Genomic DNA, 25964 nt, shown 5'->3' on the forward strand with positions numbered 1-25964 from the left:
ACTTAGCGTGAAATAGGGGTGTTTAAGTTTTTGGTTGATTAATTCAAAATAGACAAAGAGAATAAAGAATTCCCTTTTACACTAGATGTCATCTGTGCTTCCTCCAACCTAGACTCTGTGATTTAGGGAAGAATTTTCTTTCAAGAATGGAACTATCTCTTTTGCTCACTTTTTCTGTATTAGAGGCCAACTCCCACTCTCAAATTTCTGATTGTTATCTCTGAAGGTCAATAATTGTGATGAATATTTTTCAGCCAATCTGAAAGAAAACAAAGAGGCAAACTCTAAGCCAATCACAGGTGTATTTAGAGAGACCAGTGACCCTGAGTGACTGTGTGACCCATTGCCTACTGGTTGTGGCCCTATGCTCCTAGAATTGAGTCCCAGGATAAAAAAAAAAAATGTCCCTCAGCAAAGCTGGGTCATTAGGCTTCCTCATACCTAAGGCAATTGAATGAGAGTTTCCCATCCTTTATATACCCTAACATTACATTACATCATGATACATTTTCTTACAATGGGTCGATGCTAGCTTCTTGAGGAAATGTCTCAGTTTCTTAATGAGTCCTGATTGGTTAGGATAGTCCTTAAGCTGATATGTTAGGCCACAGCCTCATAGTCATGAGCGGTCCAAGACCACTACCACTCCTTTAGACGTGCCTTATATGACTGGTAGGCATTTTGCTTAGAGGGAACAAACTTATGGTTTATAGGATGAGATTCAAGCCATTCTGTTAATGAGACACACTATTGCAACATGTTGGCTTATAGAGAGTTACAGTATTAAAAGTAAAATAGCTAAATATATATATGTACATATATATATATAGTATTAGTTTAACTTAATGACCTCATAAAATAAAGCATACTTACTATAATTCTATTAATCATTAATCAATCATTGTCCCACATTAATCACTTCCTTTGGCTAAATATTGATTAATTCTAACATTTAGAATCTTATCCAAAGGGTCAGGAATTCTCATTTTCTTCATAATCACCTTTAATCTCTGAGTGAAATCTAATAAACACAAGTTATTGTTCTATTTGTTGTTTGTTGTTCAGTGTCTAACTCTTTGTGATCCAGTGGACCATAGCATGTCAAGATGGTCCATGAAGTTTTCTTATTGTGATCTCTTTCAACATTTTATCTAGGTGCCCCAAGCTGCCACTACCAGTGGGAGCAATCTAGCTTCTCTGATGCATGAAGATGATGAAAACCTACAGATGAGGAGATTCTGCAAATATGAAGCATCTATTATGAGCAAGGTATTACATGTGTTGAAAGGAAATGAAAATCCCTGCCCTGGAGAGCTTACTGAGAGAATACAACATGCACATAGATAAGTGTTGGAGCCTGAGCAACATATAAGTACTTGGGTTCTTAACCTGTGATTCTAAGACAGAAGGCAGGGTTTAAAAAAAAATAGAAGTTATGTGTGAAGATCTATATAGTTGTTTTGTCCTTATGATGGACAAATACCGAAGCTGACGCTTAAATACTTTGGCCACATAATGAGAAGACAGAATTCATGGAAAAGACCCCGATGTTGGAAAAGAATTGAAGGCAAAAGATGTCAGAGGATAAGACGGATGGATGGTGTCATGGAAACAACCAACATGAGCTTAAATGGACTTCAAGAAATAGTAGAGGAGAGAAGAGGCTGGTATGCTACGGCTCACAGGGTCAGGGAGAATCTGACTAGACTTGAAGCAAAGATCTATAGTCCTAGGGAGAAGGAATTAGGAAGCCTTAACAGCTGGAGTTTAATATAGCCTGTGGTATGTAACTCCCCAACGGAATGTACCCCAGTCTGCATTAACGGCTAAGGGCATATCTGCTTCTGTCAGACAAGGCTGGCTTGCTTCTGCTCCCAAGAAGGAAATGTATGTAGGAAAATGTTTGAGACCACCTGCCTTCTGCCTGCGAGAACTCCTCTAAAAGCTGCATGCAACTTCAGTTTGGGACAGTAATAAATAATTAAATCAAGCTTCCAATAATTTAAACTCCTGTGTCTCTGGACGTTGTTGCTTGAAGTGCCCCACTTCAGACTGAACAAAACCACCACTTGATTATAATGGCATACAAAATACCACTTTATCCCAACTTTCAAACTCATTCTTACTCTTGGATCTACTCAAATCTAGGTGGCACAGCAGGTAGAGTCAGGAAGACCTGTGTTCAAGTCCAGATATGTATATATACATATATGTGTATATGTGTACATGATCTCATTATGGTCACATTAGGGAAGCATGGAATTATAGTCTATCAGAAAAATAAACTTATGAAGGAACTAAGATACACAAGAGGAAAATGGTTTGACTAAGCAATATCTGTATTGAACTGCAATGAAAAAAAAATTAGAAGAAAGGCATCTATAACAGTAGAAAGAATAGAACACCAGATTTGGAGTCAAGGATCTCAGGCTCACTCTGAATGCCTCAGTTTACTCTTTTGTAAAACAGAGAGAAATTGAAGTATTAATAATGAGCATTTAAAAAAAAACAGCTTCTGTCTTAGGATCAATGCAGTGTATTGGTCATAAGGTGGAAGAGTGGTAAGGGCTGGGCCAATGAAAGGCAACCTTTGGAGCTTGGTGTGTCAAAATTCACCAAAAAACCCATAACTCAGGTTCCGTGTCACTGAGAAAAAAACATAATTTTTAGTTTATATAACAAAAGTGTATAATTGTAGTATATAACTGTATTTAATAAACCAAAATAGGTAAATTACTATAGGTAGAATTGTCATCTATATAGTGCACAGAGTGTCTACACTACACTACAGCAAATGTTTCATCCACAGCATGTGGCCCCATACTTCTCTGTATGCAGCCCCCTGTCATCCAAAATGGCTATGCGTGTCAGTGCTGACACATGTGTCACTAGGCAATGGGGATTAAGTGATTTACTCAGGGTCACCCAGCTAAGCAGTATCTTGGGCAAAATTTGAACCCAGGACCTCCCACCTCTGGACCTGGCTCTCTCCACCGAGTCACCTATCTTCTCTAGAGCAGGCATTTCTATTGTGTTTTGCTGGGCAGAGTACTTTAGGGAAGAAAACTGGATTCTTATTTGAGGAGGTAGGAGTTAGGAGGAGGTAGGTGGAGAGGTGAAGAGATTTTGCTGGAGTCAAGCCTCAAACTCCCTGTGAAATCCTTTACCCTCGGATGCCCTTAGCTGCTCCGAGCAAGGCGGGTGATACTCAAGGCGCTTAATTTAGACCCAGGCAGGAGGGGGTGGAGTGGGGTAGGGGGCAAAGTGGCTTGGTGAATTGAGAGCCAGGCCTGGAGACCGGAGGTCCTGGGTTCAAATATGGCCTTCAGACACTTCCTAGGAGGGTGACCCTGGGCAAGTCACTTAACCCTTATTTACCTAACCCTTATCGCTCTTCGGATCAATACACAGAATTGATTCTGAGCATGAAGGTAAGGGTTTTAAAAAAAAAAAAAAAGGAAAGGTCAACTAACATTTTTACAGCACTTGAACTTTCATTTAAATGACCTCAATGCATCCCCACCACAACCCGGTGGTGAGGATGGGGGGTAGTCAGGCAATCTATCCACGAGCATTTATTAAGCGCCTACTATGTGCCACACTGTAGGGGATACTAACAAAAGTGAAAAAGCCCCTGCTGAAGGAGCTCGCAGAAATTGAGGGACAAACTGCGAAGAGGATAAGTACAGAATAAATTGAGGATTATTGATAGGGGGGTGGAGGTGGGATGGTTCGTGCCATTATTGTCTCTATTGTATTGATGGGGAAAACGATGATCGCTACGTGAGTGACCGTGAGTCAGAGTCTGCAGAGGGATTTGAACTCGGGGGGTTTTCGGACTTGGGGCTACGCGCTCTATCCTAGGTCACGCTATTTGGGTACCAGGAGGATGGTCGGTAATATGGGTTCAATTTTTTGGTAGCCAAATAACCTGACTCGCACGCTCTCCCAGCGAATCAGAATTAGGAAGCAAGGTTTTCAGGGGAAAACTGGCATCCCAGCAGCCCTTCTTACTTCCGGTCCCGACAAATGATCGGGAGTGGGAGGAGGGGCGCAGAATCTCTCCCGGGACTAGGAACCCAGCGGGGGCCAAGATCTAGGAGGCGGACCCTTGCGGGGATTACGTCACCCAGCGGCAGCTTCCTTTCGGCTTGTGATTGGATTCTTCTGGATGCGTCCTCCCCGCCCCTCGTCGCTGGCGCTAAATGCTGATTGAACCTCCCGACTGAGGCCTTGACGAAGGCGGGAAAGAGGCGGGCCGGCGCGGGTTCAGTAGGGGTCGCCGGCAGCCGCTGGCGGGAGATTCCAACATGGCGGTGCAGCCGAAGGAGGTGTTGGCCATGGACAGCCAGGCCGAATGCAGCTTTGTCCGCTTCTTTCAGGCCATGCCGACAAAGCCGCTTACCACAGTGCGCCTCTTCGACCGGGGCGATTACTATACCGCGCACGGCGAGGATGCGCTCCTGGCCGCCCGGGAGGTGTTCAAGACCCAGGCAGTCATCAAATATATCGGGGTGACAGGTAAGGGCCGTCCGATGTGGGGCCGGGACCTCCATTTTTGGCGTGACTTGACTTGGAGAGGGGCCGGGGAGGTTGAGGGAAGGACGGGACTGCTGAGAAAAGGCCCACCAAGCCTAGGCTTCCACCTTCTCTATAGCTCGCTGTTTCGCCCTGCCCTCTCTGTCCTGGAGGGAGACACGCCCCTTCTTTTAAGATTCATGCTTTTGAGCTTTGCATTCCTCCTCTAGCTCTCCTCCCTCCCTTCCTGTGCGGAGGGGCTAAGGGGCGGATGGCTGGAGGGCCAGATGGCCGGATGTCCTGAGGGGCGGATGGCCATCCCTACTCCCTAAAGAGAACCCCAGAGATAAGAAACTACTCGTTGTTGAGCCAGTTTACAAACCCAGATCCTTGGCTTCAATTCAATTCAGTAAACATTTATTAAGTGCCTGCTCTGTGCCAACTATCTTGCTCAAAAGGTTGGGGACATCAAAAGGAGGTAAAAGATAGTCCGTGCCCTCCAAGAGTTTACAATCCTCATTCCTCATGTACTGGCTCTTATCTCCCAAACTTTAAGCGAAAGTTTCCAGTGCCCTAGCTCAGAAAAGGGATCGATGAGATCTGAGTGTGGGATGAAGATCATCCTCTACAGGTTTTTGTTTCTTTTAATCGTGGAATTTTAGAATTCAGAGGCCTTAATGTTCTTGTCTTTCTATCCCCTCTTTATGGTAAGAAAACTTAACCAAAGAAACATCTTGTGGCCTGGTTTTGGATTTGGAAGATTCTCATGTTGAGTGGAAGGAAGGAACTCTTTAACTTAAAGATTCTTACCGATTTGCTTCTTATAATCAGATTGACTGAATAAATTACTTAGCCTCATTGGATCTCAGTTTTCTTATCAGTAAAATGAGTGGGTTGGAATCTTTAATGACTTTTCTAACTCTAGAAATCTCATAGTTGTCCAGATTTTATCCTTTTTTCAAGTACCTGCTATTTTTGAGAAGTCTTCATCCCAAATTCATCTCTTTTTTCTGATCACTCTGATATGTAAGATTTCACTTTTGCTCCAGAATATTTATGAAGTGGTACTGAAAGTTTAAACAATCTATATTTTTAAAAAGTTTTTGGAAATTCATACAGTTTCCTAGATATAAATCATCTTGGCATAAATTTTATTACAGCAAACATAAATAGCGCAAAGTTTGAGATTTGCAAAGTTTACTTCATTTCATCACCATACAATAACCCCTGGGAAGTAAGTGCTAGTATTATTATCCTCATTTTACAGAGAAAGGACTAAGGCAGGCAAAGGTTAAGTAACTTGCCAGGGTCACAAAACTATTGGTTGAGTAGGTCTTCCTGATTACAAGTCCAGTACTCTAGTTTCTAAGCATTACATTTAAATACTTGGATTAGGTGTAGATTGTTATGAACTGTTAGGTACTAGTTATATAGCCTCTTGTTGCTGGCCAAAAATTTTATTGTAGTAAGTCTAGGAGGTTCATTGTAGACTAAAGCTTAATAAGCTTACCTAAGACTTGCAACATAGCTTGCTTAACTTCAGTCTCAAACTGGCTGTTAGTCTGAACTCCACAGTTTAGCCCTGAATCTGAATTTTCTGAACCACTAAAGTTATTCTCATTCATGTTTTCTTAGAGAATTTTACCTAGATGTTTCCTTAAATTTTTTTGACCAAACCTAAAGTTACCCACCTTGGATGCAGTGTCTTTTTGTTCTTCGACTTTATTTCACCAGCATTATCATGTACTAGACATACTGAAAAAATAGGATTTCATTGTTGCAGGAGTTCCAGATGGAGGGATTTACTCCACTAATCCACCTAGGCAGTAACTAAAACTTAATGTTTATAGAATTGTTTGGGGACACTTGAGAGGCTTGGCCACTTATCCAGGTTAGAACTTGACCCCAGGACTTGTTGATTTTGAGGCTTGATTTTTAACTACTACTTCATACTATTATTGATATTACAGTTATTTGGTGACCAAAAATATTATCAGGGTGTAGTGGCTGGGGTATTTGAGAATTTGTAGTTTAAAGATGATTACAGAATTTCAAATGTGTCAAATAAAGAGAGTTCTTTCAACATGTTAATGGAGAATGCTTAAATTAAATTAAAATTAAATTAAAAAGTTAAGTTTTTGCTGAAAAGAAGCATCATCTTGTCAGTGAAATATTTAAGTGGGATTATAAAAGTCATATGAACATGAAGAATTGATGACCAGAAGTTGAATGATTATGGATTAATAGAAATGAAGAGGCTCTGCCCATGAAAGGGGATAGTAGGTAAGCAGGCTGGAAGACTTGATTGGGGCCACCTTGTGAAGGGCTTTAAATTCCAAGCTACAACATTTATGTTTTATCTGAGAGTTTATAGGGAGCCACTGGAATTTGAGTTGGGGACATTGTCAAATCTGTACTTAAGGAAGATACTTTGGCAGCTGTGTGGAGAATTAATTTGAATGAGAAATACTTGAGAGACCAATTAAGAATACTTGGCAATAGTCTAAGCTTGATTGAGGGCATGATATTCTGAACTAGAGTGGTGGCCCTGCGAATTGAGACAGGGAATGAGGACTCAGTTGTGATACAGTAAATTGGGGCACAAAACTGCAAGCACTATCAGTTTATTAGTAAGCACAGCAGTTACCAACAAAAGGGATAGCTCCTCAGCAAAACAAAAACCTCAAGTGAGTGACAGATGATTTTTATAGAGAAAAGGAGGAACATCCGGAAATTTAATGTCATAAACGAGGAAAACAATACCATTGGTTACAAAATGAGAAACATCATAATGCTGTGCTAGCAGCCCCTCCTCCCATCTTGTCACTAAGAAATTGCAGATTGATTGGGTCTACTAGCATTCTGCAAGAATAACTACTGATAACATAGGTAACATATTTCCTTTATGTGTACAAGGATAATTAGTAGTAGAGAGATTTTCTTTAAAAGAGATTTACAGAAAAGCCAAAATTTTAAACTTAAAAGAGAGAAATGTGAGTTTAGGCAATTATACAAAATGTTGGTGGTGATACAGAATAGAATTAATTACAAAATGGAATCAGAGTCATTTTGATTTTTTTCAACTCAGGTCAGGTGGAAGTAGAAATGATATAGTTTAGCAACAGATTGGGTATAGGGAGCAAGAAAGTGTGAAGAGTGGAGGTTAACACTAATGTGTGGGACTTGAGGCCACTGACTCAAAATGGAAAAAAACCAAGACTGATTACAAAGCAGCAAGCCAATTTATTACTCTTACTAGCAGAGGGCATACGCAATTGATGTGACCCTGTTGGGAGGCATCTGCTGAGCTTCAGGGCAAGTGTTTTAAGTATAGTTTCAGGGGGAAGGGGGTTCCTCGTGCACCAAAGGGGCTCACAATCTCAACCAATCCTCTCCTCCTCTGTGCTCCCGATCACTTCCCTAAATCCATCCCTGATCCTCTTCTGTACTTGTGAACACCTCTCAAAACCCAATCAGCCTTATACACTCCTTTAGCCAAGTTGCAGGCCAGATTTGGGGGGGGAAAAGTGGGGTGTTCCATGGGTTGCCTGATGCATACACAGGAGTTTCCATGGATTATGTGATACATACACAATCAGGGGTTTCTATGGGTTTCAAACACAAACATGAACTAGAAGAAGAAAGGAGAGAAGGAAGGAGGAGTGTGGTTAGGGATTTTCTGCCTTTTCTAGCCAGCACATCCAGCAAGAGTCCCCTTCACTAAGTTTGCCAGTTTGAGATTAGGATGATGGTGTCCTCAACAGAATAAGAACATTCAGAAGGAAACTTTGAGAGAAAAGATGGTGAGTTCTGATTTAGACTTGAGTTTGAAATGTCCAAATAATCCATTGGTGATGGAGGACTAGAGCTTAGGCAGGAGAAACTCTAGATATGTATATATGTGTGTGTTTGTAAATATATATGTGTGTATATATATATTAATTTTGTATGGATATGGACAGATAGATCTGGGAGTATCAGCATAAAAGTAATTGAACCCATAGGAGTTGGTTATGTCATCAGGATGTATAAAGAGAAAATGACTCAGGAAAGAGCCTTGGGGCACATCTGAAATACAGATAACATAGCAAAGAGACCAAGATGAAATTACTAGGCGGCCCACAGAAAACCAAGATGTAGCAGTGTCATAAAAACTTAACATAGGAGAAAGTGTTCAACTGTAAAGAATGGTCAGCAGTGTTATATGATGCAGAGGTCAAGAAGGATGAGGACTGAGGGGAAATTTGACAAGATATTGGTAACTTTGGAGAGAGAACAGTTTTAGTTGAGTGATGAAATAGGAAACCAAATTGAAGTGAGTGAGAAAAATGGAGAGGCAATGAGAGTAGACAGTTTTTTCTTGGAATTTGAGAAAGGAAACGGAGATATAGGAAGGCTTAGTAAGATCCAGGGAGGGTCTTGTAAGGATTGGGGTGGCTTGGGAATGTTTTTACATAGAAGGGAAAGAACCAATACACTGTACATGGAGAAATTGAAGATTAGAGAGCATGATTGTGGAGGAGTTCCAGCTAGAGAAGATATAAATTCCATGTATGAGCAGTGAGAGAAAAATCCCCTACCCCCCCTTATATGAGGTTTAGATTTTAATATTAGCAGTCGTCTTGAGTTAATCATAATTGTAATTCTAAGATAGTTAGCATAAGACATAATTTTTAGCAGGCTTTTTGTGAATATTCTAGCATAAATATTGAGATTTTAAATTAAGTAAATAACTGCTTTAGTATCATAGGCCTTAGTGTCAGCCCCACCCTTCAAAGTTGATATATCATTCACCCTTAACTTGTGATCCAGGATGCAGCACTAGGCCTGGCTCACAAGGCCTGACTCGAGCTCAGAACCTGGTACTATAATATCTATCTCCACTCACTCTTAGCCCAGGCATCCCTGCTCCCTCCCTTTCCATCAAGTGATTAGGTCATGGTCAAAAGATTTACCAAATAAGGGGTGCTTCCTAGTTGTCCTAACTAATGGACAAATAAGGAGTGCTTCCTAGCTGACCTAACCAATGAATATTGCTTCTGGGTATCTCTATTCTTTGAGAGATAGGACTATTTTGTATTATTTTGATAAAAAAGATTGTCTAATTCTTTGGAGTATAAAATAAGGTCTCTTACAGTGCTCAGAGTCTTCTGGTCTATACTGGAGGTCGGGCTTTATTGGGAGACTTGGCCCTCTTTCAATAAACCTTACCTGACTTAGAGATTTTGACTCAGTTTCTCTAAATTGTATACTGGTTGTTTAGAAAGGCCACAGAGCCCCGACTAGAAAGGCAGTCATGATTGTAAAGGAAGAGGGAGTGGGGATAATGCTAAGGGGTTTTGAGATGAAAAGAAGGGGAGAAGAGAAAGCCCTTTACTAATGACTTCTCTTTCTTTAGAACCCTTAACTTTTAAAAACCAAATATTGGCCCTGAAAAAAACCAAAGTGTGCTCAGCAACTTTGTTTATTTTTTCTGGCTCTATAGAATCATTTGGTAGATTTATTGATATGACATTGAATGAGTAAATTAGTTTAGGAATTATTTTCATTTTTATTATGTATTCTTTGAATACTTTTATTTGAGAAGAATCTTCTACTTTCCCTTAGTGACTGAATAATCAAATCAAAAGGCAGACTGAATTGATCTTGCCTACTCAGAAACAATTCCTTTGCCTGAGGACTGAATTGTATTTTATTTAATTTTTTTTGGTGATGGAGGACTTTTAAATTTTTTAATTATTTTGAATATTTTCCCCTAATTACATATTTCATGTTCTTTCCCTCTCCCCCAAACCCCTCTAAACCCCCCCTAGCTGATGCACAATTCCACTGGGTTTTACATGTATCATTGATCAAGACCTAATTCCATATTATTGATAGTTGGACTAGAGTTATTGTTTAGTGTCTACATCCCCCCAAATATCCCCTTCAGCCACAGTTCTTTCTCTGAATGTGGCTAGTTTTCTTTCTCATAAGTCCCTGAGGATTGAATTTTAAAGAAGAATCCAATCTAAAGAACTAGAAAACCATTCCCAATTACCCTAGCCATCTAGCTCCAAGACTATTTAACCACCTCTTTCTGTGAATTTCATTGGAGACCCCAGTGCATGATGCTGTGAGGGAACCCAGGCTGCAGTCTTTTTACTGTGATTAAAGGCCCATTATTATAAAACTACTTTGATAGTTGGTTTTTTTTCAGGTTGACATCATGATGAGTCTTTTTTTTACAACCTCCTTTCTTACCCCCTTCATCTAATCATTTAAGTGTAGTCTGTTCTCCTTCAGCCATCTTTTACATCTTTTTTTTGCTTATCTTTTTCCTCTTATGTCTACTCACATAATGTTGACCCTGGTTCAGATTCCTAGTTTCCTCTAGCTTGAGCTATATTGTATTAGCCTCCTATTTGATTTTTTTTTTTTTTTTTGCTTCTAATCTTTTCTTGTTCTAATCCATTCTCCTAAGGAATAGTTGATCTCTTTAGGAATAATCTTCCTAAGTCTTAAGTATGACCAGTAATTCTCCTGCTCTTGAATTATTCCTTATTGTCTCTAGGATAAAATACAAAACTATGATTTGTCAATAGTCCTTCACAGTCTCTATAGACCCAGCCTACCCTTACTGCTGTTGCTATTCAAATCTCTTGCATTATTCAGTAGTCTCCTTACATACCCTGCATTCCAGCCAAACTTTACCTGCTACTCCTCTGAGTTCAGATTTCCTCTCTATTCTGTTTTCATCATGTATATGTATTGTAAAGAGTTGCAGCCTAGGGTGTATTCCATGACCTGTTCAGCCCTAGCAGATGAGACATTCATTCCCAATGAATATCAGATTTAAAGATATTGGAGAGCCATTTCATTTTGTTGTTGTTGTTCTTAACACTGATTTTCTTATAAATGGTTTCTCTTATAGTAAGTTTATTATTTCAGATGTTTTAGAGAGTAATAGAGATTATCAATATTTCATCTAAAAGAACAAGAAGAATGAATTTTGAATGAATTTATCACTGTTTGAAATATTGGGCTATATCTTTTATGGAGTCTATTTATAAGGAGAGGAGAATTGATTTTAAGACTTACTCTTGAGTCCAGGCATTTTTGCTGTCTTTCCCTGAGCCCCAAATGTTCTCCCTCTTCATCACCCCCTGGCTTCCTTTGGGTCCCATCTAGAATCCTACTTTCTAGAGGAGAACTTTTCTAATTCCTATTAATTCTATTGCCTTCCTTCTATCTTTCCTACAGTTTTTCCTGTAAGTAGCTTGTTTTTCCATAGGTGTTTACATGCTGTTTCTCCTATTAGATTGTGAGCTCCTTGAGAAAGGAACTGTCTTTCTTTGTATAACTGGGCTCATGGCATAGTATCTGGCACATAGTAAGTACTTAAATTCTTATCAACTGGCTGTGGCAAAGAGATGACTAGATTTTCCAACTCTATGCTGGTAGAGTACAAGTTCTGGCCCAGCCTTCCTTTTTTTTTTGGTATGATTCCAGCTTCCATTGTGGGCCCTGCTGTCAACGATCAGGAAGAAGCTCATCCCCATCCCCAGAAAATTTATAATGTGATGATGTGTATTTTATGGACAGTACAGCTTAGAAGCACAGGGGTGTGCCAGTGGAGGCACTTCCATAGGTGAAATGATGGATCCTTGAAGTAGGAAGAATATTTACTATATGTGACAGAAGAGTAGGGTTAGCAATTTATAGAATGTAAACATTGCTAAGAATTTTTCCAAATCGTGCTTAATGTTTTTTGTCTTGATTCCATTTATTTTCATAGTAACCTGAAGTTAAAAGTTTTTATTGTTTTGACTTGTGAAAACTTGAACTTTCTTTGCTTTTTGTTAGTATAAAATCCCCAATCAACTTAAAATGTGCATTTTCTTTTTTTCCTTTAGGTTCTAAAAAACTGGAAAGTGTTGTGCTTAGTAAAATGAATTTTGAATCTTTTTCAAAAGACCTCCTCTTGGTTCGTCAGTATAGAGTTGAAGTTTATAAGAATAAAGCTGGGAATAAGGCCACCAAGGAGAATGACTGGCATGTGGCATTCAAGGTAATTATTTTTCTTGCAAAGAAAAGTAGAAAGGAAAAAAAATCTCACAAGTATAGTGCTGCTACTATTATTATCAGTCCATGCCTTCTTATAGCAACAGGAATCCAGGTTTTCTGTGGGCAGTGTCAGGCCATAGTGGCAGAGGTCCTTGGCAGTGATAGAAAGGAGAGGGCTAAGAGGAAAGAATTTTCTAGCAAAAGTACTGACTAGGGAAAGACAGACCCTTGGGAAATAGAAGAGTTCTTGCCTCTGTGCCAGTGGGAAGATGAATCGAGATGCAACAGCCATTCCTAAGTAAAGGTCATTCCTCATTTGGTGGGTATAAGATGAAATGACTGAGGAAACAAAAGTTGAGCTTCAGAGCATTTTGATTTATTAAGGAGTACATGCCAATTGCATAACAAATTGGGACCTTGCCCCTTTCTCAATTTAGGACTAATCCCAAATACAAAGGGAGACAGACTTTGATATACTAAAAAAAATGAATCAGACAGTCCAGTTAATTAAAAGGAAACAGTACAACATTAGATAATCTGATTTTTAATTAAACCAAAGATTAGAGACTTTCCAAATTGGAAGAGGGAGAGCAAATAGGTACAATTCCCTATTTGTTCAGAAAAAGAGATGTCCCACTACATCTGAATGTTTGTAAACAGAGGAACATAGAAACGATAATTGATAGATAAGTATAGGGCCTGTTTTCAGATAATACATGTGGGTTGCTTGAGATGTACAGTTGTGAGAAAACTCCTTACATCCTTCTTGGATCTGACCATCTTTCTAGCACAACAGGTCCTTAATTAAGGGTCTCTTAAACAGGAGGTAGAGATAGTTCAGCTTCCTAGCCATGTAGAGCTAAGTTCAAACAACATAAAGTTTTCTCCAATTCCCACAATTGAACAATGTTTCCCCATAAGATAGAAGTTGGATTACATCCATAATTGAATAGAAAGGGACCTGAGCTAGCTCCAGAATTAAGTCACAAGATGGAGTCAGTGTGGTTGACTCCGTTCCTACAATTAACCATTTGCTGTCCTAATCCCCTCAATTTCTTTTGTTAGGCATTTGTGAAGTTGTCTTATATCTAAATTGGCATTTATGACAATCTATATTCTTCGACTCTTAGATTTAACGTAACTTATTTTAACATGTTGGAAAAGGAAATGGTAAACTACTTCAGTATCTTTGCCAAGAAAATTCCATGGACATCGTCCTTGAGGCCATGAAGAGTTGGACATGACTGAATTGACTGAACAACAAAAAACATTTTTTATGTGCCTATATCTTTATTCTTCACTTAGGTATTAAAATATTATTTCTTTTGAAATCTTGGACTCTTTGTCCTCATGGGGTCATTTTGTAGGAACTGAACATATTTCCTATGATCACTTCTTAAGAAGAGGAGGCATGGCAGAAGAGTTCAGCTTGAATGATGAAGCAGCGGGGGCCTTGATGCCCACAGACTGTCTGCCACATAGCTAAAAAAGAAACATGTTTGTGACATACTGGCTCATGTGGGTTTTTCTGATTGTATTGTAAGAAGCTTAACAATAAATCCTTAGCTATAAAATTTTTTAAAAGCACACTTTTAATACTCGAATACACATAACATGAATTTAGAAGATCATATAACATAAACATGCCTTTATATAATGAAAACTTTATAGAACATACTGATAGTACCGATTCCCATTTATAGTGAGCACTGTTTATAAAATATTTTATCCACCACAACTTGTGAAATAATGGGTCCCCCACATTTTACTGATAGGGAAGCTGAGACTTGGGGTTGTTAAATGACTTGCAGATAATCACATTGATAATAATTTTTTTAAATGAGAGGCAGGAGGGACAGCTAAATAGCTCATTGGATAGGCCTGGATATGGAAGGGCCTAGGTTTAAATCTAGCCTTAGACACTTGCCAGGTATATGACCCTAGGCAAGTCAGTTAACCCCAGTTGCCTTGCTCTTGCTGCCATTCTGTCTTAGAATTCATACTAGGACAGAAGGTAAGGGTTTAAAAAGAAAAAAAGAGGCTGGGAGGTTGGTCTGAACCAGAAATTTCTTCAATGTACAACTGTTTTGCAAATTAGTCTTGGAGAGCTGTCTAAGACATTCAAAAAAGTTACCCAGGGTTACACAAGCAGGTTATAAATGAGACTTGAACCTGAGTCTTCCTGATTGACTGGCTTTCTATCTGTTTTGTCACATTCCCTTCATGTGTTAGACCTTGTACTTGAACCTGTATTTTCTTACTATAAGTTTAGTGCTCTTTTCACTCTATTGTGGTTTTTTTATTCAGTCTCCCAACACTAGCATTCTAAAGATTCCACATAGTTCCTTTTTTAAGAATATATTTTTGGCTTCAGTGCTAGGATCTCATCATTATGAGAACACCCAAGTGAGGAAACTCCTTCTACCAATGCAGAAAGGAAACTACATGCGTGCATATATATAACAACTTAAACATATACCCACTTGCCTACTCTCTTTTGTTAAACTGTGAATTGTAAATCACTGCAAAGATTCTTTTCATTGTCAGTGTGCAAGTTTTGTTGGGAGAAATTGGAATCATTCCAGTATTTCCAAGATTCATGGAGAAGAAAAGATGCATCCACATGAAGTAATTAGAGAAGGGAGTTCTAGAGTCTTCATTATGGTTCTTATTATTAACTACCTATGTGACCTTGGGAATGTTACTTCTGATGCAGTTTCCTTCCTTATAAAATAAGAGTATTGGATTTAGTTTTTAAGATCCTTCTAGTTTTTAAATTCTGATATTTTTTCCCTTACATTTTAATAATTGAAACTTTAATACTGAAGTTTTTCAGTTGCCTTAAATGACAATTTTCAATCTTGTGTTTTCCTCAGTCTTTATTTAAATTTATTCGAAGACAGCTGTAGAACAAGGCAGCATAGTGTATAGATCTCTAGATCTGAAGTTGGGAGGACCTGGGTACAAATTTGACTAAAGACACTTCCTAGCTCTATCACCCTAGGCAAGTTGCAACCCCAGTTGCTTTTAACCTTTACTGATCTTTTGCCTTAGAATCACTACTTAGTATTGATTTTAAGGCAGAAGGTAAGGGTTTAAAAAAAAAAAAGCACAGTAAGTTTGCTTTGTAAATAGCAGATACTTAATTAATTTATTCAACTACCATTTGTGAATAATTTCTCTGATATAACTTTCCAGTAGGACTTCGGTCAGTTCAGCAAGAAAACAAGGGAACCCATCATGAAGAAGACAGAATATTTTTCTAAAACAACTTCCTTCCCATTCAATATCATTAAAGTAAACCTAAAGCTGTCTCAGAATAATATATGATTAATACTTTGAGTATTTCAGACATTTTCATTAATAAAGTTGTCAGGGTTGGTCCTAGATAAAATTTATGGCTTTTGTTCATATGATTCTGAAAAATATGTATTCACATCTTTTGTTTTTATATCAGCTTCATTTCCTAATATGCCCTTTCTTCCTTCCCTTCCTAGAGAACCATCTTTTATAACAAATTTTAACAGGAATGAAACAGTTTAGTAAGAGAGTAACCAGTTTTATCAATCAAATTTGATATCAGTATTCTACATTGATGGTTCCTTCCTTTTACTTGTATCTTTGGGATTAATCTTGGCCAAGATAATTTCATAGCTTACATACATAACATACATACATACATACAAGCATACATACATACATAGTGATTATTTTATTATTTCCATTTCCATTGTTGTCATTTGGATAGATTATTTTCCTTGTTTTGCTTTCTTCACTTTGCATCAGTTCATTTAAATATTTGTGTTTGGCCCCACAAATTGTTTATTGCTCTTATTAGTGAGTTGGAGCAGTTTCTCATGTAGTTGTTTATAGTTTACAATTCTTTTGAAATGTTATTTGTTCATATCCTTGGACTCTGTATTCATTTGGAAATGACTTTTCTTAAGTATTTGTGATAGTTCCCAATATATCTTGGATATACACCCTTGTCAGTTATTTAATTCAAAATTTTTTTTCTCGAAGTCTTAACTGTGTGGTTGCTTTGCTCCTATTAAAAAAAAAGCTTTTCAAATACATTTAACTAAAATTAGCTATTTTATCTTGTTTACATAATAGGATCCAAAAGAATGTTTAAAATAGTTCCTGGTGATTTAAAATTTCTTTTTGTTTGTTTTTTTAGGCTTCACCAGGTAACCTTTCCCAATTTGAAGAAATTCTCTTTGGCAACAATGACATGTCATGTTCCATTGGTGGTGTTGGTGTTAAGCTGTCCATTGTTGATGGCCAAAGATTAGTTGGAGTTGGGTATGTTGACTCCATACAGAGGAAGCTGGGACTGTGTGAGTTTCCAGATAATGATCAGTTCTCCAATCTGGAAGCACTGCTGATTCAAATTGGCCCAAAGGAATGTATCCTACCAGGAGGTGAAACTGCTGGGGACATGGGAAAACTGAGACAGGTAAGAAAGGGGTAAAGCTTTCCTATCAGTTTTTATTTTCAGTTCCAAATTCTTTTTCTCCCCACTTCTCCATCTGTTGAGAAGGAGGGAAAGTCCATTATGAATATATATATAGTCATGTAAAACAAATTTCCATGTTAGCATTGTCCAAATGGAAAGAATGGAAGGAAAACATGCTTTGATCTGCCCTCTGAATCCATCACCTTTCTATTAGAATGTGGGTAGCATGTTTCACATTATTCATATTCATATTTGGAATTGTGTTTGGCTATTGTGTTGATCAGAGTTCCTAAATGACTTGTTACTAATGAAGTAAAACAAAAAATCTTAGAAAAGAACACTAGAGAAAACCCAGAACTTGAAATGGCCATTTAATTGCTCTAGTGATGTTTTATAAGAAACATTTTTTGAAATATTGTTCACCTAAAATGATCATTTTGGTTGATTTAAAAAAAAGTTTAAACATTTCTTAAAAACCATTTTGTGTTGTGTTTTGAAATAATTATGTCACTCATAATACAGAACTGAGGAAAGGAAGACAAGTACCATAACAATGATATTGAAACAATTATAATTGTGATAATTTAATTGGTACTTTATAAGCATACATTGAATAATCTGTTTTTAAATTTTTTTTATTTTTTAATAGATCTTTTTTTAAAGATTTGCAAGTTCTGTTTTTCAGTTAAATTATTGGTATGGAACAAATTTTTTTTCTTAAAAACAGGTTATTGAGAGAGGAGGGATTCTGATCACAGAGAGGAAGAAAGTTGACTTTTCAGCAAAAGATATTGTTCAGGACCTCAACCGTTTGTTGAAAAGCAAAAAGGGAGATCAAATGAATAGTGCTGTATTGCCTGAGATGGAGAATCAGGTATGTCAATTTTGTGTTCTTAAGTCTTAAAACTCATTTTCCTATAGAATGTTTCTAATACATTAACTTTGTTTACATTCATGGCAAATGATATTTATTATCACCCTTTTTTTGACCTTCAGTTGATCTCAATTTCGAAATGAAAATCTCAAAATATTTCCCTAAGAGAAGGACCTACGTAAATAATTTGTCTTTTTTACTGGTGAATTTCATTATAGTTCTACTACATATCTCCAATTTCTTTTTCTTTTTGCTTGAAAGAATTCTCTGGAGGTTGGTTAGTTTAATACCAATATTGAGTTTTCAAAGTTTAGACTTCATATTTTTATGTTTGGAGTTGGTTTATACATTGATTTTGGGTAATAAAATAATACAAAAGACTGAATTGAGGAGTCTTAGGAATCTTTCTGTACTTGAATGGGGAAAAAAGTAGACACTTATGTTATCACTATAAATGTTTTGGAGAAATCCCAGTTCTACTTTCACTTAATTGAGGCTTAAATAGTTTTGTAGCCATTAAAAATTTTTAGGCCATATACATATGGATTCTTTAAGTGAAAATAACATTTCTATTTACAACATGCTTGTAGAGTCCGTTTTTTTGAACATGTTTTATTGATTTCTTTTTTTTAATAGTATGTTCATTTGCAGATAGACCTGTCTCTGTTCTCTCCCTTTACTTGTAGCAAAGAAATAGTTAAGCAAAGTCAATCAACACATTAACACAGTGACCACAATGTATAACATTCTATATGTGATCGTCTTTTCAAGGGAGATCTGCTGTGAACCAATTTTATAGTTCACCTTTTGTTTTGGTTTTATGATAGAAACAGAAAACAACTTTTGATGCAATATGATGAGCAGCTGCTCAAGTAGTACCAACAAACATGCTGCTTTGATTAAAATGTTATCAAGAAATTTAAGCTGTTGTTGCAGCACTATTATTTCCTGTTTTGAAAATATACACCTGATGCCATTAATGCTTATTTTTCTTGATTGCTTCTTTGTGATCATACTTTTTTTGTCTTTTGTTTTTATATCTCCTTCATTCCCTAATATAAAATGTATGATTTAGCTATTTGCTTAAAAGTGTGTTAAATTAAGTATCTTCTGTATTTCCTTTTAAACATTTGTTTTTATGTTCTAGTAGAACAGCCACATTATAAGTGTTTGTTATTTAATTAGAATTTTGCTTTCAAGAGCTATCATGCAGTTCTGACCAGTTCTGTTCCTTTTGCCTAACTGTTGCTATTTTGGATTATAGAGGAACCAGAGAAAATGATTTTTAAAAGTACTTTATTGACATCTTTTTTTTATTTCCAATATATATATAGATTTATCCGCCTCTAATGCACTCAGAGAGCCATTCTTTGTATTAGTGAGGGGAAAAAAAACAAAAACCAGTCTGATTATGCAGTATTCCACACCTAGAATCCCCAGTCTATACAATTAAGAGAGGAAGGTACCTTCTTGTGGGAGCAGATTTGTCATTCTAATTACCCAATATTCAGCTGTAACTTTTCCCATGTAATTTTCTGTGTTGTATTCATTGTTTTCTTGGTTTTAGTTACTTTTATTTTCACCTGTTCATAAAAGCCTTGCAATGCTTTTCTGTATACTTTTCATTATTTTATAGTGCAATGACACTATATTTCATAGTAGCATAATATGTTTAGCAGTTCCCCATTTCATCACCATCTACTTTGCTTATAGTTCTTTGCTACTGAAAAAGAGCATTGCTACCAATACCAATATTTTGTGTGTATTTGGGTCTTTTATTTTAATCTTTAACTTGTTTGAAGTTACACTATCTAATAGTGGAATTTTTAGGTTAAAGGATATAGGCATTTCGGTCTTTTTATTTGCATAATTCCAAACTGCTTTCCAGAATAGTTGGCCACATAGTTTTACTAGACCATTCAATAGTGTGCCAGTTTTTCCTAAACCAGGGAAAATGATGTTGTTGGAGATTTATCTTTATCAAGCCATTTACTTTTAAGAATTCTTTACCTATTTACTCTTAATTTCTCCTCATGCTTCTACGATCTTATATTTGAAATTCTTTAATCTTAGGTTGCAATTTCATCATTATCGGCTGTGATTAAGTATTTAGAACTTTTATCAGATGATTCAAACTTTGGACAATTTGAACTGACCACCTTTGACCTCAGCCAGTATATGAAGTTGGATAATGCAGCTGTCAGAGCTCTTAATCTTTTTCAGGTAAAAAAAAAATATATATATATATATATATATCAAAGTTTGAAGCTTGGGATGGAAAGAGCTATTTTAAGAGCTGGTAATTTTAATCAATAGAGAAATACATTGTGAAAACCTTTTTTATGATTTGTGGTCAAAAAGCCACATCTAAGGACCTGCTTTGTAACGATGCTTTCAGGTGTTAGTTAGGCAGGTCTTTCACTGGGTACCTACTTGAAGCTTTGTCATCATTTGAAAACCTTTCATAGATCTCATTCTAGAAAATGACCTTCAGGAACACAGTCAGTTGATGAATAGTCTTTGTCAGGAATGATTAAAACATGTTTAAAAAATAACAACGTAAGATATTGGGATAGGACTTGAATGACAGTTTCATGTTATATGAAAGGGGTATAGCATTCTTAAATGTTTAGAAGTTCAATGTCCTTTAATATATAATTATTTACTTAATAGATAAAATAAATTCTAATTGCTATATTTTATTTTTCTACTCTTAAAAATAATACAGAATAGTTATATAAATAAATTTACAACAAATGAAATCCTTGAATTTGATTCTGAATAGGTTTAGCCTTAAGGTTACAGTAATAGTATTGTATGTCATTACAATAGTACCAATGGGCAAAAGTTTGATTATACATTGTAAATTATATTATAAAATAGTCATCATTTAAATCTTTGGCTCAGTAAGACACACTAAGTCCATCATCTCATCTCTTACTTTCTGCTACCAGGGCTCTGCCGAAGACAAAAGTGGTACTCAGTCTCTTGCTGCATTGCTGAATAAGTGCAAAACACCTCAAGGCCAAAGACTGCTTAATCAATGGATTAAACAGCCACTACTGGATAAGAACAGGATAGAGGAAAGGTACATAAACATATTTATAGGGGTCTTATGGAGACTAATGCCTATAAGTGATACTCTTGCTTTGTTAAAATTAAATAGCCGTTAAGTGCTTATGTATTTGAATGGTAATAGTATATAATTTTAAAGTAGTGGCTAAAGAAATGTTAACAAAATAGTGCATAAAATTAGAAATTTCTGTTTTAAGTATTTTTGTTTTAAATTATTATATTAGATCAAGTAGCAGTGGGAATAGCAGTAGAGTAAACTCTAAAAGGGTTAAAGTTCAGCAGATTAATGATCAACACTTACATGGTACTTTATACAGTTTAAAAAGTACTTTATTTGCGGATAGTAAATTGTTTTTAGCCTCATAGCTAAGAGGTATGGCTTGTATTTTATTTGGTTCAGACTAACACTGCTACCGCTTGAGTGCAGGACTTCATCATGTAATATTTGGTCATTACAATAGCCTTCTAAGTCCCTCCCTGCTCCCAAATTTACCCACCTACCTATACTTTAATCCTATCCAGAATTCCCCCCACTCCCCCACCTCCCTTGATAGTATTTAAGAGTAAGGGAAAAGCTGGAAGGTAAACAGGTCCACTGGGTTTGTAGAGAGATCTCATGGCTGTTGTCCTTCAAGGTCTGTCAGGAATCCAGTAGGGTCTCAGCAACATAAATCCAAAGGAGAGGGAGTAAGGGTCTTGACTGCACAGTCCACCTGTGTGTCTCACTAAAACTCAACCTCTTCCCGGCCACCGAAAGCTTGATGGATGATCCACTCAGACAGGGTTTCCAGAGAGAAAGCCAGTACCTCCGGAGTGAGAGTAAGTCCAGGGACTAAATGACACCAGAGTCACTGACCCCAGAGTTCTGGAATTTTCTCTCTGCCTCTTCTTGTCATTTCTCACTTTACCTGATTTCATTATAACAGTACTGAACTATAGTATGAACATATTAAGGATGTCACTACTATTTTATCTGATGTAAGATTAATATATCTCTACTATAGACTTATTATGCCTGATTTTGTCATGGAAATGACCTGTTTCATGGAGGTGGTAGCAAAGGAGCCCAATCTCTGAGATCTCTCCCGAGTTGTTGAGGCTTTGAGTCTTGGGCTTGGCAAACTGACTGTGTGTCTGTCTAAGGACTGACTTAGTTATGATGCATACATATGTACATATATATGTATATATAAATATACGGAGCTAATATAACATATTAGTGCACAAAATACTATATTACTTTGATTCTGTCTGTATATGATGGTTCAGGAGCAATGTTAAGGTAGTATCAGGTAGAAAACTGGAAGCTATCAAATTGGAATTCTTGAACTTACGGATCCCACATCTTTTCCTTATTTTGTGAATTGTGTACATGGCAAAATTTTGCTCATATTTAATTGTGAATTGAGATGTAAAAAGACAGTTTTTAAATAAAGCACCGTGTAATAAATAGTCTCAAACTGATTTTAAAAGATAATTCTATTGTAGTTTTATGAATTGGCTATCTTGAAAAATTGCTATATATGAACAGTTTCTAGACAATTTATGAACTGATTGCATGCAGTTGTTTTTGTGAAGCTTAGTACTCTATTGAGTGGGACTGACAGTATATTATGACAATATTGAATTTGATCCCTTTAAAATTGTCATTTAAAGTGGCATTTCCATGGAAACAGAGATAGCAATCTTTTCCCTTTTTTAGCCAGTAGCAAATACTGCTACTAAATTAATTTCATTTTTGTCATAACAAGTAGACTTTTGTAACTCAGAATTTATCAGAAAAAGAGAGGGAGAGGGAGAGAGAATTTGTGTATTTTTTCTGATCTATAAGTTCATCATTTTGGGAGGAATCAGGGAGCTCCTGTTCTGGAAATGCCCTTTACTGATACAGATTAGTTTTTTGTCTGGAACTTTTATCTTAAAAGATTTTAAAAGATTTAACTTAGCCCTGAGAGGTAATGCATGAGTTAAATGGATCTTCCTAAGTTCAGTACCTAGGAAGTTGCTTCTCCTTGTTGTATATAAGCTATAACAGATACTGTGCATTTTAGGAAATTTTCCTTTTTTTCACTGTATACCACAATAAACACTAAATGAATTTTTGGCCTGAATATTAAAGGTCGTGCTGTCCAAAAATTAGAGGAGAACCAGATCAGGTACATTTCTCAATAAAATGAAAGATAAAGGTAAGATATATGCTTTCAATTACATGAGATTTAATAGCATTTGCATAAAGAAAATTAATAATACTATTAGGAAAATAAGGAAAACTTGATTGTGGAGAAAAAAATGTTATATCAGATGTCTTTAATAAGAGTCAAATATTCAATATATGCAGGCAACTAATATAAATATAAATATAAGTCCAAGAATCATTCCTTAATGCATAAGTAGTCTTTAAAGAATATGAACACTTCTCAAAGGAATTGTAACTATCAAAAACCATATGAAAGAATGCTCAAAGACAATAATAAAATAAATGCTATTGAAATGTTTCCACACATTAGGTTGATTTAAAAAATGAAAGATCTATTCAATAAAAAAAATGAAAAAGTAAGTTTTCATTGTTTTGGCAGAAAACAAGCTGCCAAATTATTTTTAAGAGATCAATCAATATAATCCTAATACCTAAACAAGGAAAGATAAAGTAGAGAAAGAGAATTATAAATCAGTATCCCATTAATATTCATTCTGGAATTTTAAATAAAACCTTAGGAAAGACACTACAGCAGAATAACTAAAAATTATTTGCTATGATCAAGTTGGATTAGTACATGGAATGCAAGGATGGTCAAATAATAGGAAAACAATTAGCACTTAATTCCCCTTTATTTTTAAAAATTATTCTTATATTTTTAAAAATCAGCAAAAATCTACTTTTTCTTCTCTACCTCCTGAAAATGAAAGAAAAACAATATGCATAATCAAGCTCAACAAATTTCCATTTTGTCCATGTCAGTTGTCCATGTCTGTATCTGTAAATCTCATTCTTTATTCTTGGTCTTTAACCTCTTATTTGGAGGTGTTATGATTGGTACTTATTGAAGTCCCTGATTTCTTTCAAAAATGTTTGTCTTCATCATATTGTGGTCATCGTATAAATTATTCTTGTTCTTTTCACTTTGTTCTTTATCACTTCATATAAGTCTTCCCAGGTTTCACTAAAACCATCTCCATCATTTCTTACAATACAATAATATTTAATTATAGATCATAACTTGTTCAGTTTTTCCCCAATGTTTGATACTCCCTTGAATTCCTGTTCTTTGCCACCTTAAAAAGAGCTATACATATTTTTGCACATCTTTAGATTTTATTTTGCTTCAGACTAATGCCACCCTTAAACTACCCTAGCACTTATTTTCTTCCATTTCCCTGTTGAATGAGAGATTTTTTTTTATATCCAAAAGAGTATGTGTATATGTATTCTCTTTGCTTCTTTGACCAATTCATTTAAGAATGATGTTCAAATTTCAATGCTCCCTCTTGTGTACCCTGATTATTTGGTATAATTTTCCTTAACCCTCCTTTCCATTATCCACCCCCCTTTGTGTATTCCTCTTCACCCCTCTTTATCTTAAGCTTACCATCAGAACCTCTCCCAAGCCTTCTGTTTAATTAGACTTCTTCAGTGACCCCTGATGATGATAAGGTTCAAATTGGGACACATATTTCACTCTCCCATATTAGAAGGTAAACAATTTATCCTTGTTAGGACCTAGATTATTGTTTCCATCTTTTGTTATTTGGCAAACATTTATTGAGCACTGTTTTGTGCCAGGCACTATGGTAAGGGCTGAGGATATATAAAAAGATTTAGACCTCCTTCCAAGAGCACATGAGAGAAGACAACCTACAAAAAGGTGGTTGAAAAGCAGAGAAGCTGCAAGAAGAAGATAATTGACATAAAGGCTTGATGAAATCCAAAGGAGTGTAGCTGGCTGAGAATTAGAGATGACTGTCCTTATCACCCTTCTATAATGGAGGGTGTGAGAAGAGCCCTCCATTCACTATCTTCTGTCTTATCCAATCAGAAAAGGGACAGCAGGTAATGGGAAAGTATGAGTTTTCAGGATTGATGTAATTTTGCAGGATAATGAGAAGCTAGTGAAGTAGCCTAGAGCAGTGATGGGCAAACTTAAAAAAAATTTTTTTTTAACATTTATTAATATTCGTTTTTAACATGGTTACATGATTCATGCTCCTACTTTCCCCTTCACCCGCTGCACCCCCCCCCCCCAACCCCCATGCTGATGCATACTTCCACTGGTTTTATCATGTGTCATTGATCAAGACCTATTTCCAAATTGTTGATAGCTGCATTGGTGTGGTAGTTTCGAGTCCACATCCCCAATCATGTCTGCCTCAACCCATGTGTTCAAGCAGTTGTTTTTTTTCTGTGTTTCCTTTCCTGCAGTCCTTCCTCTGAATGTGGGTAGCATTCTTTACCATAAATTCCTCAGAGCTGTCCTGGGTCATTGCATTGCTGCTGGTACAGAAGTCCATTGCATTCGATTTTACCACAGTATATCAGTCTCTATGTACAATGTTCTTCTGGCTCTGCTCCTTTCGCTCTGCATCAGTTCCTGGAGGTCTTTCCAGTTCACATGGAATTCCTCTAGTTTATTATTCCTTTTAGCACAATAGTATTCCATCACCAGCATATACCACAATTTGTTCAGCCATTCCCCAATTGAAGGACATACTCTCATTTTCCAGTTTTTTGCCACCACAAAAAGTGCAGCTATAAATATTTTTGTACAAGTGTGTTTATCTATGATCTCTTTGGGGTACAGACCCAACAATGGTATGGCTGGATCAAAAGGCAGGCATTTTTTTATAGCTCTTTGAGCATGATTCCAAATTGCCAGCCAGAATGGCTGGATCAGTTCACAACTCCACCAGCAATGCATTAATGTCCCAATTTTGCCACATCCCCTCCAGCATTCATTACTCTCCCCTTCTTTCATTTTAGCCAATCTGCTAGGTGTG

The 25964-nt window shown here is 36.6% G+C and overlaps 1 protein-coding gene across 1 annotated transcript in view; it reads left to right on the plus strand.

Annotated features, from left to right (window-relative positions):
• The first annotated feature begins 4310 nt into the window (after positions 1 to 4310).
• The window catches only part of MSH2 (mutS homolog 2), a 75367-nt gene continuing 53713 nt past the window's right edge, over positions 4311 to 25964 (plus strand). Inside the window, exons 1-6 of the mRNA XM_044660656.1 lie at positions 4311 to 4521; positions 12414 to 12568; positions 16745 to 17023; positions 17751 to 17897; positions 19971 to 20120; positions 20852 to 20985. Of these exons, the coding sequence (XP_044516591.1) occupies positions 4311 to 4521; positions 12414 to 12568; positions 16745 to 17023; positions 17751 to 17897; positions 19971 to 20120; positions 20852 to 20985 (1076 nt within the window). The remainder of the gene's footprint in view (positions 4522 to 12413; positions 12569 to 16744; positions 17024 to 17750; positions 17898 to 19970; positions 20121 to 20851; positions 20986 to 25964) is intronic.

This window comes from Gracilinanus agilis, chromosome 2 (assembly GCF_016433145.1).
Source record: "Gracilinanus agilis isolate LMUSP501 chromosome 2, AgileGrace, whole genome shotgun sequence".
Lineage (NCBI taxonomy): Eukaryota > Metazoa > Chordata > Mammalia > Didelphimorphia > Didelphidae > Gracilinanus > Gracilinanus agilis.